General features: G+C 34.8%; 1 protein-coding gene across 1 annotated transcript in view; it reads right to left on the bottom strand.

Annotated features, from left to right (window-relative positions):
- WDR78 (WD repeat domain 78) overlaps window positions 1-16,493 on the bottom strand; it is a 95,643-nt gene that overhangs the window by 9,044 nt on the left and 70,106 nt on the right. Inside the window, 6 exon segments of the mRNA XM_032296655.1 lie at window positions 872-1,098; window positions 1,863-1,961; window positions 9,369-9,490; window positions 9,773-9,930; window positions 12,218-12,369; window positions 13,893-13,979. Coding sequence (XP_032152546.1) covers window positions 872-1,098; window positions 1,863-1,961; window positions 9,369-9,490; window positions 9,773-9,930; window positions 12,218-12,369; window positions 13,893-13,979 — 845 coding nt within the window.

The raw sequence follows: 16,493 nt of genomic DNA, 5'->3' as shown, positions 1-16,493 counted from the left end.
CAACATTGTATTAAGTTTTCATAAGGAAGAATAAATGACTTTAGACAATCTTCTAATAATTTTGGTATAATATCTTAAATCAAAAACTTTAAGTTCATACCACTTTGAATGTTTTGAAACAGGTAAGAGCATAAGTAAATGTTGCAAAAATAATTATTTTGTCCCTGTTTTCTACTGTAGAAAATTTTTAGTTAAAAATGTAAAAATGCCTCTGTATGTTTCTGTAAACTAGGCAATTAATAAGAACTCAAGATAATTATTATGTCCTATATTGTCCGTAAAAGTTTGAGGAGATGAGTAAGGTAAACTTACTTTCTTCGTTTCTCTCTCTGTCTCTCTCTCTCTCTCTCTTGCTCTCTTCCTTTTTTGAGACAGAGTCTACTGTGTTGTCCAGGTTAAAGTACACTGGGGCAATCTCAGCTTGCTGCAATCTCTGTTTCTTGGGTTCAAGTGATCCTCCTGTCTTAGGCTCCCAAGTAGCTGGGACTACTGGTGGTGCACATCACCATGCCTGGTTTTTGTATTTTGGTAGAGACAGGTTTTCGACATGTTGGCCAGGTTGGTCTTGAACTCCTGACCTCAAGTGATCCACCCGCCTCAGCTTCCCAAAGTGCTGGAATTATACGTGTGAACCACTGCGCTCAGCCAAGGTAAACTACTTTCATTCAAATATTTTTTAAATCACATACGGTATAAATAACTAACATTAATAGAGCATCCTGGCATTATCTTTATTCACAAAGGACTCTCATAAACTATTACCTCTCTTAAAGTAACTACAGTATCCTCTAACTGATATCAAAACTACCAGGTATCATTTAGTTTGAACTGCTTCTACTATAAGTGTACCCAAGAAAATACTAACACTTACGTGCTGATATGAAGGTCCCAAATCTCCACCCTGTTCTCATTTGCAGCTGCAAATATGTAGGATGATTTTGGAGACCAGGCAACATCGTAAACAACAGAAGTAGTTGGATAAAAACTCAAAAATGGCTTGACGTTCTCCTGTTGCCATATAATAACACCCCAATCTGCAGAACAGCTTAAAAATACATCATGACAAAATGGGTTCCATGTCACTTTATACACTGGGCCCTACAAATAAATAAAAAAATACAAAGGTAAAAAATATTTAACATCTTTTATTTTAAACTTGACCAGCAAATTAAAAATGCTAAGATTTCTAGATTTTCACATTATTCATTATTGTGTGGACATTATTTTAGCTAAGAAAAAATCGTAAATTATATCTTCCTTAAATTGTTACATTTAGAAACATAAAAATATAGCTGCGATAATATTCACTTAATTTAATACATATTATACCTACTTTGAAAAGATAAAGAGTATTAAGAAAAAAAAGAAATGAGGAAGAAAATGAAGAAAATGTGGCTGGAACATCACGAAAAGATATGCACCCAGTTGCAGTGGTGTGTGCCTGTAGTCCCTGCTACTTTAGAGGCTAAAGCGGGAAGATCACTTGAGCCCAGAAGTTCAAGGTCAGCCTGGGTAACACTGAGATCCATCTCTTAAAAAACAAAACAAACAAATAAAAAGATACAGAGACTAGGTATGGGTGAGAGAAAATTTTACTTTAGGATCAGCATGTTATCATAAGCAAAGTCTTTTAGAAACAAAACTTGTAATTGCCAAAAGTTTCAAGAAGAAATCAAGGATATCTAGAAGTCAATAGAATGCCCCCTATATTATTGATTTCCACGGAATAAAGCACTTAATTCAGGATGATATTTTTAACTTCGAAGTTGTAAATTTATTGCATATTACAAGTACTGTGTATAATGGTACTATTTTTTCAGAAATACAAAATAAATTTTCCAATCCCCTATAATTAAACTAACCTTATGTCCTCTGTAGGTATCTAGGTATTGTTCATTATATGAACAAGAACATTTGTGAATATAACCTTCTTCAGTGCCAGCCAAATAGATATTTGTGTCCTACAACACAAAACATTGAAATGCATTGGCTTGTGATACTTGTAAGTGTGATAAATACAAGATTAGATAATTCTGGATCTATTAAAATCAATTCGAGAACTCAAACTAAAAACACTATCTTGAATATGCCAGTCTGTTGTCTTTTTCTTTTGTCATGATTTTATAATAATCAAACTACCTGAAATATTACTATGGAAAAGAAAACATAAACTGGTCCTTTGCTAGAATCGGAGTAGCATTTAATATCCTGTTTAGAAATTACATAGAAAAACACTGGCTTAAAATAAATAAGAAACTTTCTAACATTTAGAGCTACCTGACAATGGAAATAGCAGTCCAGAGAAATAGTAAGTGCTCTTTCATTACAACTCGTCAAAGAAAAGACAGATATACACTTTTAAATTACATCATATTAAAAAAGAAAATAAATAAATAAACTATATGATAATTTCTCCCAAAGTGATATTACCAATACACATTCCCTAGTATATAAAAGTTATCTGACTCCCATTCTCTTCAACAGTTGGTTACAACAGAAATCTTAAATGTTGCCATTCGATTAAATGTAAAATTATATCACGTTTTTAATTCCTATTTATGTGAATATTAATAAGGTTGAGCACTCTATATTCATTGATCACTTATGTTTCCTCTTATGTTTGTGTCTTGATCGTTTTAGTAGTAATATGTCTTGTTATTTTTCATTTGTATAAGTTCTTTATATATTCTAGATTCTATTGCTTTGTCTATAACATACGTTATAAATATCTTCTACCAGTGTATGGCTTACCGTTTTATTTTCTTTTTACAGTCTTTGATAAACACAAATTCTCATTTTCTGTTACATTTAGGATTTTCTGTGCTTTAAGAAATCTTTCCCTACCTTAAGGTCCTTGGAGATATTTTCCTACATTTTCTTCTGAAAGGTTTTTTGTATGATAGGATAGAAATCTCATTCCTTTTTAAATATGAATACTTATTATTCTCATACCATTTGTAAGTGGTAATTTATCACTAGCAATCTTCAAGGTCACTGTGAAAGTTGGGTTTCCCAGCAAATAAACTCTGAGAATTTATGCCAGAAGTATTAGGGAGTGCTCCCAGTGAGAAACTCTACGTGGGAAACAGGAATGGACAGATATTTCAGTTGAACAGTGAAGCAGTTGCAATCAAGGAGTTAGTCCAAACTATAAGAAGCGCTGGAGAGAAGATGGCTCTTCAGAGTCCTGTCTCAAAAAAGCCAGACATTTTATACATGTCCCCTTCAAGCAAGATGTTAGACTCAAACCTAACCATACAAATAATCAGACTAAATGTAAATGATCTTAGCATCACTATTAAAAGGCAGTGATTTTAAGATTGTATAAAAGGGCAAGACCCAATTACATGCTACCTACAAAAAAATTTAAGTATAAAGAGATAAATAGGTTAAAGGAAAAAAGCATGAAAAATGATAAACCAGACTAACACCAGTTAAAAGATAGCTGGAGTGGCTATACTAATATCATACTAAGTAAGATTTCAGAGTAAAAAAAAATCACAAGTTATAAATAGAGCCATTACACAGTGATAAAGGAGTTAATTGATGAAGAGGACATAACAATGCTAAACATAAGTATGCACCTAATAAGAAAGCATCAAGATACACAAAGCAAAACTGATAGAATTACAAGGAAAAACAGACAAATCTACAACTATGGTTGGATACTTTAATAAACTCTTTCTCAATAATTGAAAGAAGTAGGAAGAAAATCAGCAAAGAGAAGTAATCTTGAACAACATCATCAACCAACTTAACCTGAATGACATTTACAGAATACTCTACCTAACAAAAGCATAATACACACTTTTCTCAAGTATACAGGGAACAATATAGACCATATTGCCATAGCAAAACTACATCACTATAAAAATAAAAATAGAGCCAGAGCAATCAGGCAAGAAAAAGAAATAAAGGGTATTCAAATAGGAAAGAAGGAAGTCAAATTGTCTCTATTTGCAGACGACATGATTGTATATCTAGAAGACCCCATCGTCTCAGCCCGAAATCTCCTGAAACTGATAAGCAACTTCAGCAAGGTCTCAGGATACAAAATCAATGTGCAAAAATCACAAGCATTCCTATGCACCAATAACAGACTTAAAGAGAGCCAAATCAAGAACGAACTGCCACTCACAATTGCTACAAAGAGAATAAAATACCTAGGAATACAACTAACAAGGAATGTAAAGGACCTCTTGAAGGAGAACTGCAAACCACTGCTCAACGAAATAAGAGAAGACATAAGCAGATGGAGAAATATTCCATGTTCATGGTTAGGAAGAATCAATATCGTGAAAATGACCATACTGCCCAAAGTAATTTACAGATTCAACGCTTTCCCCATCAAGCTACCAATGACCTTCTTCATAGAACTGGAAAAAAACACCTTAAACTTCATATGGAACCAAAAACGAGCCCACAAAGCCATGTCAATTCTAAGGAAAAAGAACAAAGCGGGAGGCATCACGCTACCGGACTTCAAACTATACTATAAGGCTAACAGTACCATGCTGTAATCAAAACAGCATGGTGTTGGTACCAAAACAGAGATATAGACCAATGGAACAGAACAGAGGCCTTGGAGGCAACACAGCATATCTACAAGCATCCAATCTTTGACAAACCTGACAAAAACAAGCAATGGGGAAAGGATTCCCTGTTTAATAAATGGTATTGGGAAAACTGGCTAGCCATGTGCAGAAAGCAGAAACTGGACCCCTTCATGACACCTTACGCTAAAATTAACTCCAGATGGATTAAAGACTTAAACATAAGACCTAACACCATAAAAACCCTAGAAGAAAATCTGGGCAAAACCATTCAGGACATAGGCATAGGCAAGGACTTCATGACCAAAACACCAAAAGCATTGGCAACAAAAGCCAAAATACACAAATGAGACCTAATCAAACTCCACAGCTTCAGCACGGCAAAAGAAACAGTCATTAGAGTGAATCGGCAACCAACAGAATGGGAAAAAAATTTTGCACTTTACCCATCTGACAAAGGGCTGATATCCAGAATTTACAAAGAACTAAAACAGATTTACAAGAAAAAAACAAACAAACCCATTCAAAAGTGGGCGAAGGATATGAACAGACACTTTACAAAAGAAGACATACATGAGGCCAAACATATGAAAAAATGCTCATCATCACTGGTCATTAGAGAAATGAAAATCAAAACTACATTGAGATACCATCTCATGCCCGTTAGAATGGTGATCATTAAAAAATCTGGAGACAACAGATGCTGGAGAGGATGTGGAGAAATAGGAACACTTTTACACTGTTGGTGGGAGTATAAATTAGTTCAACCATTGTGGAAGACAGTGTGGCGATTCCTCAAGGACCTAGAAATAGAAATTCCATTTGACCCAGCAATCCCATTACTGGGTATATATCCAAAGAATTATAAATCGTTCTACTATAAGGACACATGCACAAGAATGTAATGTTCATTGCAGCACAGTTTACAATAGCAAAGACCTGGAACCAACCCAAATGCCCATCAATGATAGACTGGACAGGGACAATGTGGCACATATACACCATGGAATATTATGCAGCCATCAAAAACGATGAGTTCGTGTCCTTTGTAGGGACATGGATGAACCTGGAAATCATCATTCTCAGCAAACTGACACAAGAGCAGAAAATCAAACACCACATGTTCTCACTCATAGGTGGGTGTTGAACAATGAGAACACATGGACACAGGGAGGGGAGCACTACACACTGGGGTCTGTTGGGGGGAAATAGGGGAGGGACAGTGGGGGTGGGGAGTTGGGGAGAGATAGCATGGGGAGAAATGCCAGATTTAGGTGAAGGGGAGGAAGGCAGCAAATCACACTGCCACGTGTGTACCTATGCAACAATCTTGCATGTTCTTCACATGTACCCCAAAACCTAAAATGCAATTTAAAAAAATAAAATAAAATAAAATAAAAAGAAAAAGAAATTAGGCCAGGCACAGGGGCTCATGCCTGTGATCCCAGCATTTTGGGAAACTAAGGTGGAAGGATCACTTGAGGTCAGGAGTTCAAGACCAGCCTGGCTAATATAGTGAAGCCCCATCCCTACTAAAAAAAAAATACAAAAAATTAGCTGGGCATGGTGGTGCACACCCATAATCACAGCTACTCAGGAGACTGAGGTGGGAGAATCACTTGAACCCAGGAAGCAGAGGTTGCAGTGAACCAAGATCACTCCATTGTATGCCAGCCTGTACTACAAAGTGAGACTCTGTCTCAAAAAATAAAATAAAATGGTAATGAAATAAAATAAAATTAAAAATTGGCCAGGAATGGTGGTGTGTGCCTGTAATCCTAGCTGTTTAGGAGGCTGATGTGAAGGGATAGCTCAGGCCTAGGAGTTCAAAATTACAGTGAGCTATAATCATACCACCGCACTCCAGCCTTTGTGACAGAGTGAGACCCTGTCTCTAAAAAAAAAAAAAAAAAAAAAAGTAGAGGTGAGATTACTATATATTCCACAGTTATTAAGGAAATATGTCAATCAATTCCACAACATTGATAAAACAGACAAATTCCTTAATAGACACAAATTACCAAAGCTCACTCAAGAAAAAAATAAATAACCATAATAACTCTATATATATTAAAATTTCAATTAGTAGTTAAAAATTTTAAATGTCTCACATAGAAAACTCCAGGCCCAGATGGTTAATTCTATTAAGTATATAATGAAGAAATCATACAAATTTTATGAAAATTCATTCTAAAAAGAAGTCTATGTGGACATGATTACCTAGATAACAAAGTCAAAGACATGACCAGAATATTGATCAATCTCTCATAAACAAAAAGATTCAGAAATTCTAAACAAATTTTCAGCATATCCAATTTATTAGTATATTAAAAGGGTAATAAAACACAATCAAATAAAGTTTATTGTGGCTGGGCCTGGCGGCTCACACCTGTAATCCTAGCACTGTGGGAGGCTGAGGCGGGCAGATCACAAGGTCAAGAGATCGAGACCATCCTGGCCAACATGGTGAAACCCCATCTCTCCTAAAAATACAAAAGTTAGCTGGGCGTGGTGGTGTGCACCTGTAGTCCCAGCTACTCGGGTGGCTGAGGCAGGAGAATTGCTTGAACCCAGGAGGTGGAGGTTGCAGTGAGCCGAGATCGCACCACTGCACTCCAGCCTGGCGTCTGGTGACAGAGCAAGATTCTGTCTCAAAAAAAAAAAAAATAGTTTATTCCACGGATAAACATTAAAAAATAATCTAATTCACCATATTAACAAACTTGAAAAACCATATGATCATCTTTACAGAAATGGAAAAGCATTTAACAAAATCCAATATCCATTCCAATTAAGAACCACCCAACAAACTAGAAATGTAATGGAACTTCCTCAACCCGATTAACTGCATCTACAAAAAGCCTTCATCTGACACCATACCTAATAGTAAAAGACTGAAGGCTTTTCCTCTAAAATCAGGAACAATATAAGAATGTATACTTTCATCATCTCTACCATCATTTTACTGGAGGTTGTAAGCAGTGCAATCATACAAGAAAGAGAAATAAAAGGGAACCAGGTTAGAAAGAAAGAAGTAAAACTGTTTTTATTTAGAGAGCACATGATCATCTTGAATTCCTTATGCCAAGGACACTTCAGGACACTAGACTGGGTTTTCTCAACCTAGCATTATTGACATTTGGGGCCAGATAATTCTGTGTCGGGAATTGATGTGCACTAGGAGGGTGATGGCTGCCTGTACATTGAAAGATATTTAGCAACACCTCTGGTCTCTTCCCAGAGATACCAGTAGCACTTCCCCACCCTGACCTCAATTCCTGACAACTGCAATGCCACAATTATCTCCAATCATTACCAAATGTTCCTTAATGGGATGGGAAAATTCTCCCCTCCCTGCCCACATTGAGAACTACTGTTCTGGAGTCAAAGTTAAGGTGAATTACGTGAATTTGAGAATGAAGGAAGTTAGAAGATGGCTATAGCAATAAAGGTAAAAAATAAAAAAGGCCCAAACTACTTTAGCAATAGCAGCCTTGGACTGGAAGGGATGTGACAATAAAATTTAAGTAGCATTTGGATGATAGGGTAGAACAGAGGAGCTCAAGTTTTGGTCTGCATAATGAGGTAGATGCTGGTGTCACCAAAGAGATGATCATATTACATGTAACAGAAAACATGGAATCCATGTTCTTAAAAGCCTATCATGGTGGCTGAATTTTCTGATTCCAAAGTATCTCCAGATTGATAGAGAGTACAAGGATGGTTACCAGAGGCTGGGAAAAGTAGTTAGGGGTAGGAGGGTGGTGAGGGGGTGGTGAAGATAGTTAATGGGTACAAAGAAATAGAATGAATGAGCAAGATCTAGTATTTAATAGCACAACAGGGTGACTATAGTCAATAATAATTTAACTGTACACTTTAAAATAACTAAAAGAATATAATTGGATTGTTTGTAACACAAAAGATAAATGCTTGAAGGGACAGATACCCCATATTCCATGATATGATTATTACTCACTGCATGTCTATATCAAAACATCACATGTATCCCATAATATACTTACACCGTACCCACAAAAACTAAAATTTAAAAACAAAGTATCTTCAGATTAAAAAAAATTAGAAAAAGGAGGACTTCATTAATTGCACTTTGATTTGATTCTTAGTAAACATAAAATTTAAGTGGCCTTCCTAATCCCCAAATCCTGAGAGTCACCACATGAATTGAAATGTAGAAGACTATATAGTGGATTATGTTTCTGTAAGTATGACAGAGCAGGAGAGTGGCCAAGCAAGGCAAGGGGAGGCATTCATGTTAAGCACGAAGTTGTAAAGAAAATCTTTCCATAATTCCTCAGAAATATACACCTTTCATCTATCTGTGTGCAAAACCAGATAAAGATTATGGTATAGCCAACTGGAATGTACTGTTCTACCTTAGGTTAGCAGTTACAACTGTGTTTATTTTTTCACTTATAAAGCACATTATTTTTTAAAAAGCTTTATTGGAATATGTCACATATCATATAATTCACATATGTAGAGTATATAATCCAATAGTTTCTAGTTTGTTCACAGAGTTGTGAGACCATCACCACAATCAATTTTAGAACATTTTCATCACCCTCCAAAAAACTCGATAATTATTAGTACTCATTCCCCATTTTTCCTCCTCACCTATTCTCTTCCCTGCATCCCCTAGCCCAGGTGATAACTTATCTACCTTCTGTCTCTAATAGATTATGCACAGTCTTCATTAACAGGCTAATATTTGGTCTTGTTTTATATCTTAACACACTTCAATTTCTGGAAATTGCTATGTCCAGTGGCAAATAATAGAGTGAAATAATTTACCTTGGGATGAAAAGCAAAACACATTCCAGGAGCCTGTCGAGATATCAAAGCTTCATCTTTCTTTTCCTTTTCCCCTCCTTTTTTGTTACTGGCAACAGTAGTTCTCTTTAATCGCATCAAATCTGTATTTAAAGAAAAACATATATAACTTGTGATTTACTACATGAAAGAGTACCACAAATATCTTGTGTGTTTCTCCTGCAAATAATATTAGTTCTGCCAACTTTGGCATGTAATTAGGCTAAAATTAGCACACACTAGAACTAGCTACTTAGAAAAACAATGACCAAACCCAATTTTTTTCCTATTGGCCAAACCATAATTTGTCACCTTTCACACATGGTTAACTAGAAATTTTTAATTCGGCGTGTAACAATAGAAAGACAACTTGATTTTCCTTTTACCATAACAGTCTAGTCCTTTTCGTATAACCCATTTGGAGATTCTTCCATCTGCTGATATAGAAACTAGGATTTCTCTTTTGTCATCTCCTGTCGTTCCTCGATCTTGTTCTATCCACTGTAGTTGCCATACAGGTCCCAAATGTTTTTGAGGTGATTCACTAAAACAGGGAAAAATACTGAATAAATAATCATTATAATAATTCCTTAAATGCAAATCAAAACCACACTGAGATATCATCTCACACCAGTTAGAATGGCGATCATTAAAGAATCTGGAGACAACAGATGCTGGAGAGGATGTGGAGAAATAGGAACACTTTTACACTGCTGGTGGGAGTAAATTAGTTCAACCATTGTGGAAGACAGTATGGCGATTTCTCAAGGATATAGAAATAGAAATTCCATTTGACCCAGCAATCCCATTACTGGGTATATACCCAAAAGAACTGTAAATTGTTCTACTATAAAGACACATGCACACGTATGTTCATTGCAGCCCTGTGTACAATAGCAAAGACGTGGAACCAACCCAAATGCCCATCAATGATAGACTGGACAAAGAAAATGTGGTACATATACACCATGGAATACTACACAGCCATAAGAAGCAATGAGATTGTGTTCTTTGTAGGGACTTGGATGAAACTGGAAACCATCATTCTCAGCAAACTGACACAAGAACAGAAAGCCAAACACCATATGTTCTCACTCATAGGCGGGTACTGAACAACGAGAACACGTGGACTCAGGGAGAGGAGCATCAGACACTAAGGGCAGTTGGGGGCGTAAGGGAGAGACTGCAGGGGATGGGGAGGGAGGGGAGGGTGGGAAGGGATAACATGGGGAGAAATGCCAGATATAGTATGCACCTAAAGTAAAATAAATAAATTAAAAAATAATAATAATAACTCCTTAAAGGCTTGAGTATAAGAGATAAGGTCAGCTTCCTAGAAGATCATGACTTACTTATACAATCCTTTTATTGTTCAAAATTAACTTTTATTTTAAATATCATGACTTACTTATACAATCCTTTTATTGTTCAAAATTAACTTTTATTTTAAATATTTTGAAAAATAAAAAAGACAACCACTCTTCTACTTAAAGTCATTGTTATTTTTTCTGTTTCTTACAAAAGAAAAATTGTACTGGTCTTTATATTAGCTATCATAACAGGAATACAAAAGCAAAAATGTTCTTTCTTTTCAGAATCTTCCTTTCTTACTCTATTCATTAACTCTTTCTTTGTTTAGTTTTGTACATTCTGACTTTTATTTTAGACACACTAAATATTTTTATCTGTTTAACGTTTTTATGAATTAAGTTGTTAATCATCTAAATCCTATCCAGGTAAACAATTCTTCTTTCTGTATTTCACTTTTCTTCCTACTTTCAAGATTACCCATTGGTTTGACTCTCTCTATGAATTACAGTTAAAATTTTTCTGAAAAATTAAACTCACTTTTCAGATTAAAGACTCTTTTCCTATCAGATTAATGTGATGCCCTTTTCATAGTACTGACTTTCTTGGTTTTTAAAGAAACCCTCCAATGCAATCTATTCTGAACATTCTTAAAATCATACATATCTTTGATTTTTTGGTGAAAATTATGAACCCTCTTTTCAGAAACAAGCACAGAGGGCCATGCTTACAAAACTGCAAATAATTTGAAAGTTAAGTTCAGGAACCTCTGCTTTAACGGTTATTTCTAGTTCTAGCTAAGTTTACTCAAACACTTACAAACATGCCCCATTGGTGTTCAGTCTATTACAAAAACTTAGCATCTTTAATATCTTTCACCTTTAACTTTTTGGCTTTCCTCATATAACTCATTTATTCATTCATTACTCCTCAAACACTTACTGGACTCCTGTTACATGTCCAATATTACATGACATGTTGATGACAGAAAGGTATGTAAGATTCAATTCTTGCTCTCAAATAACTTATACCCTCTTTAGTAAGATAGGTAGATAGATAGATAGATAGATAGATAGATAGATAGATAGATAGATAGATAGATAATAGATAGATAATAGATAGATGATAGACAAATAGATAGGATAGATTTACATATAAATACACATAAATAATTTTTATATATAATGTGATAAGTGCTATGATAAAGGTATGTATTGTTGCACAAAGGAAAGGAATGTGAAGATTTCCTGGAAGAAGTGAAACCAAAGCAATAGTTTAAGAATAAGCATAAACTGTCAAGCCAGAGGAAGTTTGTTAGTGAGATGGGAAGAGAAGTAGTTGAAGGAGCTATTAGGACAGAGCATTCCAGCTGGAGAGATAATATGAGAGATTATCAAATATTTCAAACATAATGGTATCACTCTCAATAACAACATAAATATTTACTTGAAACTAAATAACATTAGAGTAAATCGTCCTGAAAAAGCATGTATTCTACATTTATTTTATCCTTGGGTTCTTACCTACTATCCAGAACTGGAACATTACTGTTGCTCCGTACATTATAAATTGCAATTGTGCCATTGTGGTAACCAACTGCTAAAAGGTTAGGTGATCCAATTGAAAAATCCACAGCAGTAACTCCACATGGACTCTGATAAATACGTTCTGGCCACTAAATTTAAAAAAATTACATTTTCAACTTGTTTTTGTAGACCACAGTAAGGCAGAATATAATGGTGACTGAGATTTAGTCTGGTAGCAGTGTGTATGTGAGAATAGTTAACCCACTTCAGTTACTTCTGTCTTCCTAATTTCTGGTATAGAAGAGAATAAAACCTCACTTGGTCATTTCCTTTGATACAACAATGAAACCTCAGCACTCAATGGCTTTAAGAAATAAATAGCATGTTGAGCATGATGGCTCACTCCTGTAATCCTAGCTACTAGGGAGGCTGAGGTGAGAGAATCACTTGAGACCAGCAGTTTGAGATTAGCCTGGGCAACATAACAAGACCCCAATCTCAGAAAGAAAGAAAAGAAAGAAAAAAGAAGGAAGGAAGGAAGGAAGGAAGGAAGGAAGGAAGGAAGGAAGGAAGGAAGGAAGGAAGGAAGGAAGGAAGGAAGGAAGGGGGGAAGGAAAAGTACAGCACAGGCTTCTATAATAATTATATTTTGGTAATCTTTCAGCAGGATTAGTATTACCATCACATGTCTACCTTCTTATGGAAACAAAAAACTAATCATCTAGCATATATCTTCTGGTATTTGTTTCTGTCTTCTGGTATAGTGTCTTCTAGTATTTGTTTTGGATGATTGGGTTATCTAATCTAAAGAATGAACAGAAAAAGTTCCAAAACTCCCAAGTTACTCTTTTCTACAACCCCATGAAGAGTTTGTTTTGTTTTAATGTGTAATTTAAATCCTTTCCTGTTTTTAACCACCTACATAAAAAAGAAGACAAACTACTGGTGATGAATCCAATGTCAATCCCTCCACATTTAAAATTGCTTCTTCTGTTCTTTCATGCTATATAAACCCAGATTTATATGAGATGTAGCTAAGTTTATTCAAACATTGTTACATATGTTACAGAGTAGAGCTATTTATAAAAATTTTAGTCATTTTTATATGCTCTTTTCACCCTTCTCTAAGTTTTCCACTTTGCATTTCAGTTGTGAATTAAAACTAAATGTAAAACTTTAAAGTAACAGATTGACTAGGGCTGTTTAGCAAAAATACTACTATAATTCTTATTCATTCTCTTCGAAAAATGTATGACAGTAAGAAGGTCATATTAATTTATTTTATATCTATTGAGAATAACAGGTGATAAGGAGGTATTCATATATTAAGAAACAACCAAGTATTTTTAAAAACATAATTTTCAAAAGATTTTCATTTACAGATTCATTTTTCTTTATAATTAGCTGTGAAAATCAATAATGGTTAAACTCTGCATCATCACATATAATGGCATATAGTACATGTTCAATAAATATTGACTGAATGAATAAATGAATTATCTTTACCCTATGTCAACAAGAATAAATTTTAATTGCTATGAAGTTAAACCAAAAAAAAGTCTCAACTGATAAAATTTTCTAGACTTTAATTATTACATGTCTTTATATGCTTTATGAGGATTTCGTCAACAGTTAGCCAAATAAAAATGCTTCTTGTTTTTGTCTGGGTTACCATGGGATTCTTTATTGACCAACAGCAAGCCAATCCTCTTTTTTGCTCTTTAAATCCAAAGTTCCCATATCCAACAGCCAAGAGATCCTGAAAATCAAAAAAATACATTTAAAAATAAGAGAAGAGAGCATAAAAATATTGGTAAATGTATAAAGATATATATTAATAAGCTGTGTTAAAAATAGTAGTAAGACATTTCAACTAAGAGGAAAAATGCCAGTGTATCATCTGTTTATATTCTGTACCTCCATATTTCTAAGCAAAAAAATTAATCAGTGTAATGCTTCTCATTTGCAGACTAAAAGATAAGCACCTAAAAATAACCAATTGCTAACAAGTTCTTTTACATATTGAGGTAGTGTTCTGAGATTGTATTAACAGATTATAATATCTTTTGAGTTATTGAGGATGACATAATTATTTCAAATGTAAAATAAAGGACACCTAAGTTGAAAGTAGGTGCCATAGACTGAATTGTGTCTTCTTAAAATTCATATGTTGAAGGCCTAGCCTCCAATATGATTGTATGTGGAGATAAAGGTTTTAGGAGGAATTCGAGGTTAAACGAGGTAATAAGGATGGAGTCCTAATGTGACAGGATTGGTGACTTTATAAAAAGAGAATCCCAGCACTTTGGGAGGCCAAGGGGGGTAGATCACGAGGTCAAGAGATCGAGACCATCCTGGTCAACATGCTGAAACCCCGTCTCTACTAAAAATACAAAAATTAGCTGGGCATGGTGGTGCGTGCCTGTAGTCCCAGCTACTCAGGAAGCTGAGGCAGGAGAATTGCTTGAACCCGGGAGGCGGAGGTTGCAGTGAGTGGAGATCGCACCACTGCACTCCAGCCTGGGTAACAAGAGCAAAACTCCGTCTCAAAAAAAAAAAAAAAAAAAAGAGAAAAATACACCAGAGGTCTCTCTCTGCCACGTGAGGACACAGTGAAAAGGCAGCCACTGCAAGCCAGGAAGAGAGCTCTCACCAGAAACTGAATCAGTAGCCCTTGGATCTTAGACTTTCCAGCCTCCAGATTTATGAGAAAATAAATTTCTGTTGTTTAAGCCACATAGTCTGTAATATTTTGTTACGGCAGCATGAGCTGCCTAATACAGGAGGTTATTTCAAGAACTGCATATGTAGATACAAATGGGCAAAAGTTTAATAACTGAACAAATCCCCTCTGCTTTGTAACCAGAATACATTTAATTTTACAATATTATATTTTCTTATCATCACCTTATTTTCACGCCAACATAATCTCTCCACAATACCCTCTGTCTTAAAAACACTCTTCACTACTACCCTTTTCACACTGACAAAGACAAATCCCTATTTATCTCTTCTAGACTCTGCAGAGGCATTACTTTCTCTAAGAAACATTCAAGAGCTTCTCATATGTGTTCCCACAGCACTGTTTCTTTTCCTAATCGTAGCACATTGGAAACTATTATACAGACAGGATCTATGTATAACTTCATTACTACTGTATCTCTAGTGCCTTAACAGTGTGCCAGGCACAGAGTTGATGTTCAATAAATATTGATACAATGAATTAATAAATATTATAGATTCCATCTGTAATATGTTTATATTTAGCTTCATTCAAAATGATTTAAATTAATCTCCATAGCAATGCATTAATTTTTAAAATGCTAGTATATTCAGTTTCTAAAAATGTTTCACATATCTTTATTACTGATTTATTAAATCCTATTTACAGGCCAGGCTGGTAGCTCACACTCATAATCCCAGAACTTTGGGAGGCCAAGGTGGGGGGATCATTAGAAACCAGGAGTTCAAGACCAGCCTCAGCAACAAAACAAGACCCCCAATTCTCCAAAAAATTAATTAAATAATTAATTAAAATTATTTCCACTAATCAGCCATGCAGTCCCAAATATAGTTTTATAAAGACAAATTGATAATAAAAGTACTTAATTTTGTTATGAAATAATACACATAACGTGTTATTTAGGTTTCAATGGAAATGATTATAGACTTTCTGTTTTTTAATAACTGACAACTGTCATGTTTGCACATAGCACCTGATAAGATGTGGAAATAAAATAGTAAGGCTAATTCTTAACCATACAAACTACAATATAATTTAAATAAATTGGTTTTGACTGCTTCAATGATATGTTAAATATGTATTCTGAAGATCCTGCCATTACCTGAAAAATTTTTGGAATTGTTGACTCGGAAATACCTTCAGAATCAGTTTATAAACCGCAGAAGAAAATTAGTCTCATCACTCTATAATTATTTCTTTTTTACAAGCAAACATATAATTCCCCAACTTGACAATTCATCTTATTTGCCTCAAGATGACTTTTGTCAGTGCAGTAGCTAAGAGCAAGAACTGTGGAGCCAGATGTCTACATTTGAATTCTGGCTGTTTCACTTACTAGTTGTGTAACTTTGGGCAAATTATTTATGCTTTTTGTGCGTCTGTTTCCTCTTGACATAATGAGAAAAATAATAGTATCTATTTCATAGGGTTGATGTGTTAGTACAGTTAAAACACAATAGTGCCTGCTACATACTAAGTGCTGTTTAAGCACTTGCTAATATCAGTGGTAACAGTATTTTAAGGAATCTC

The sequence above is a fragment of the Sapajus apella genome, unplaced genomic scaffold (assembly GCF_009761245.1).
Source record: "Sapajus apella isolate SASKATOON/1434 unplaced genomic scaffold, GSC_monkey_1.0 scaffold36, whole genome shotgun sequence".
Classification (NCBI taxonomy): Eukaryota; Metazoa; Chordata; class Mammalia; order Primates; family Cebidae; genus Sapajus; species Sapajus apella.
The sequence above is the reverse complement of the archived record's forward strand: the minus strand, read 5'-3'. Positions and strand labels throughout refer to the sequence as shown.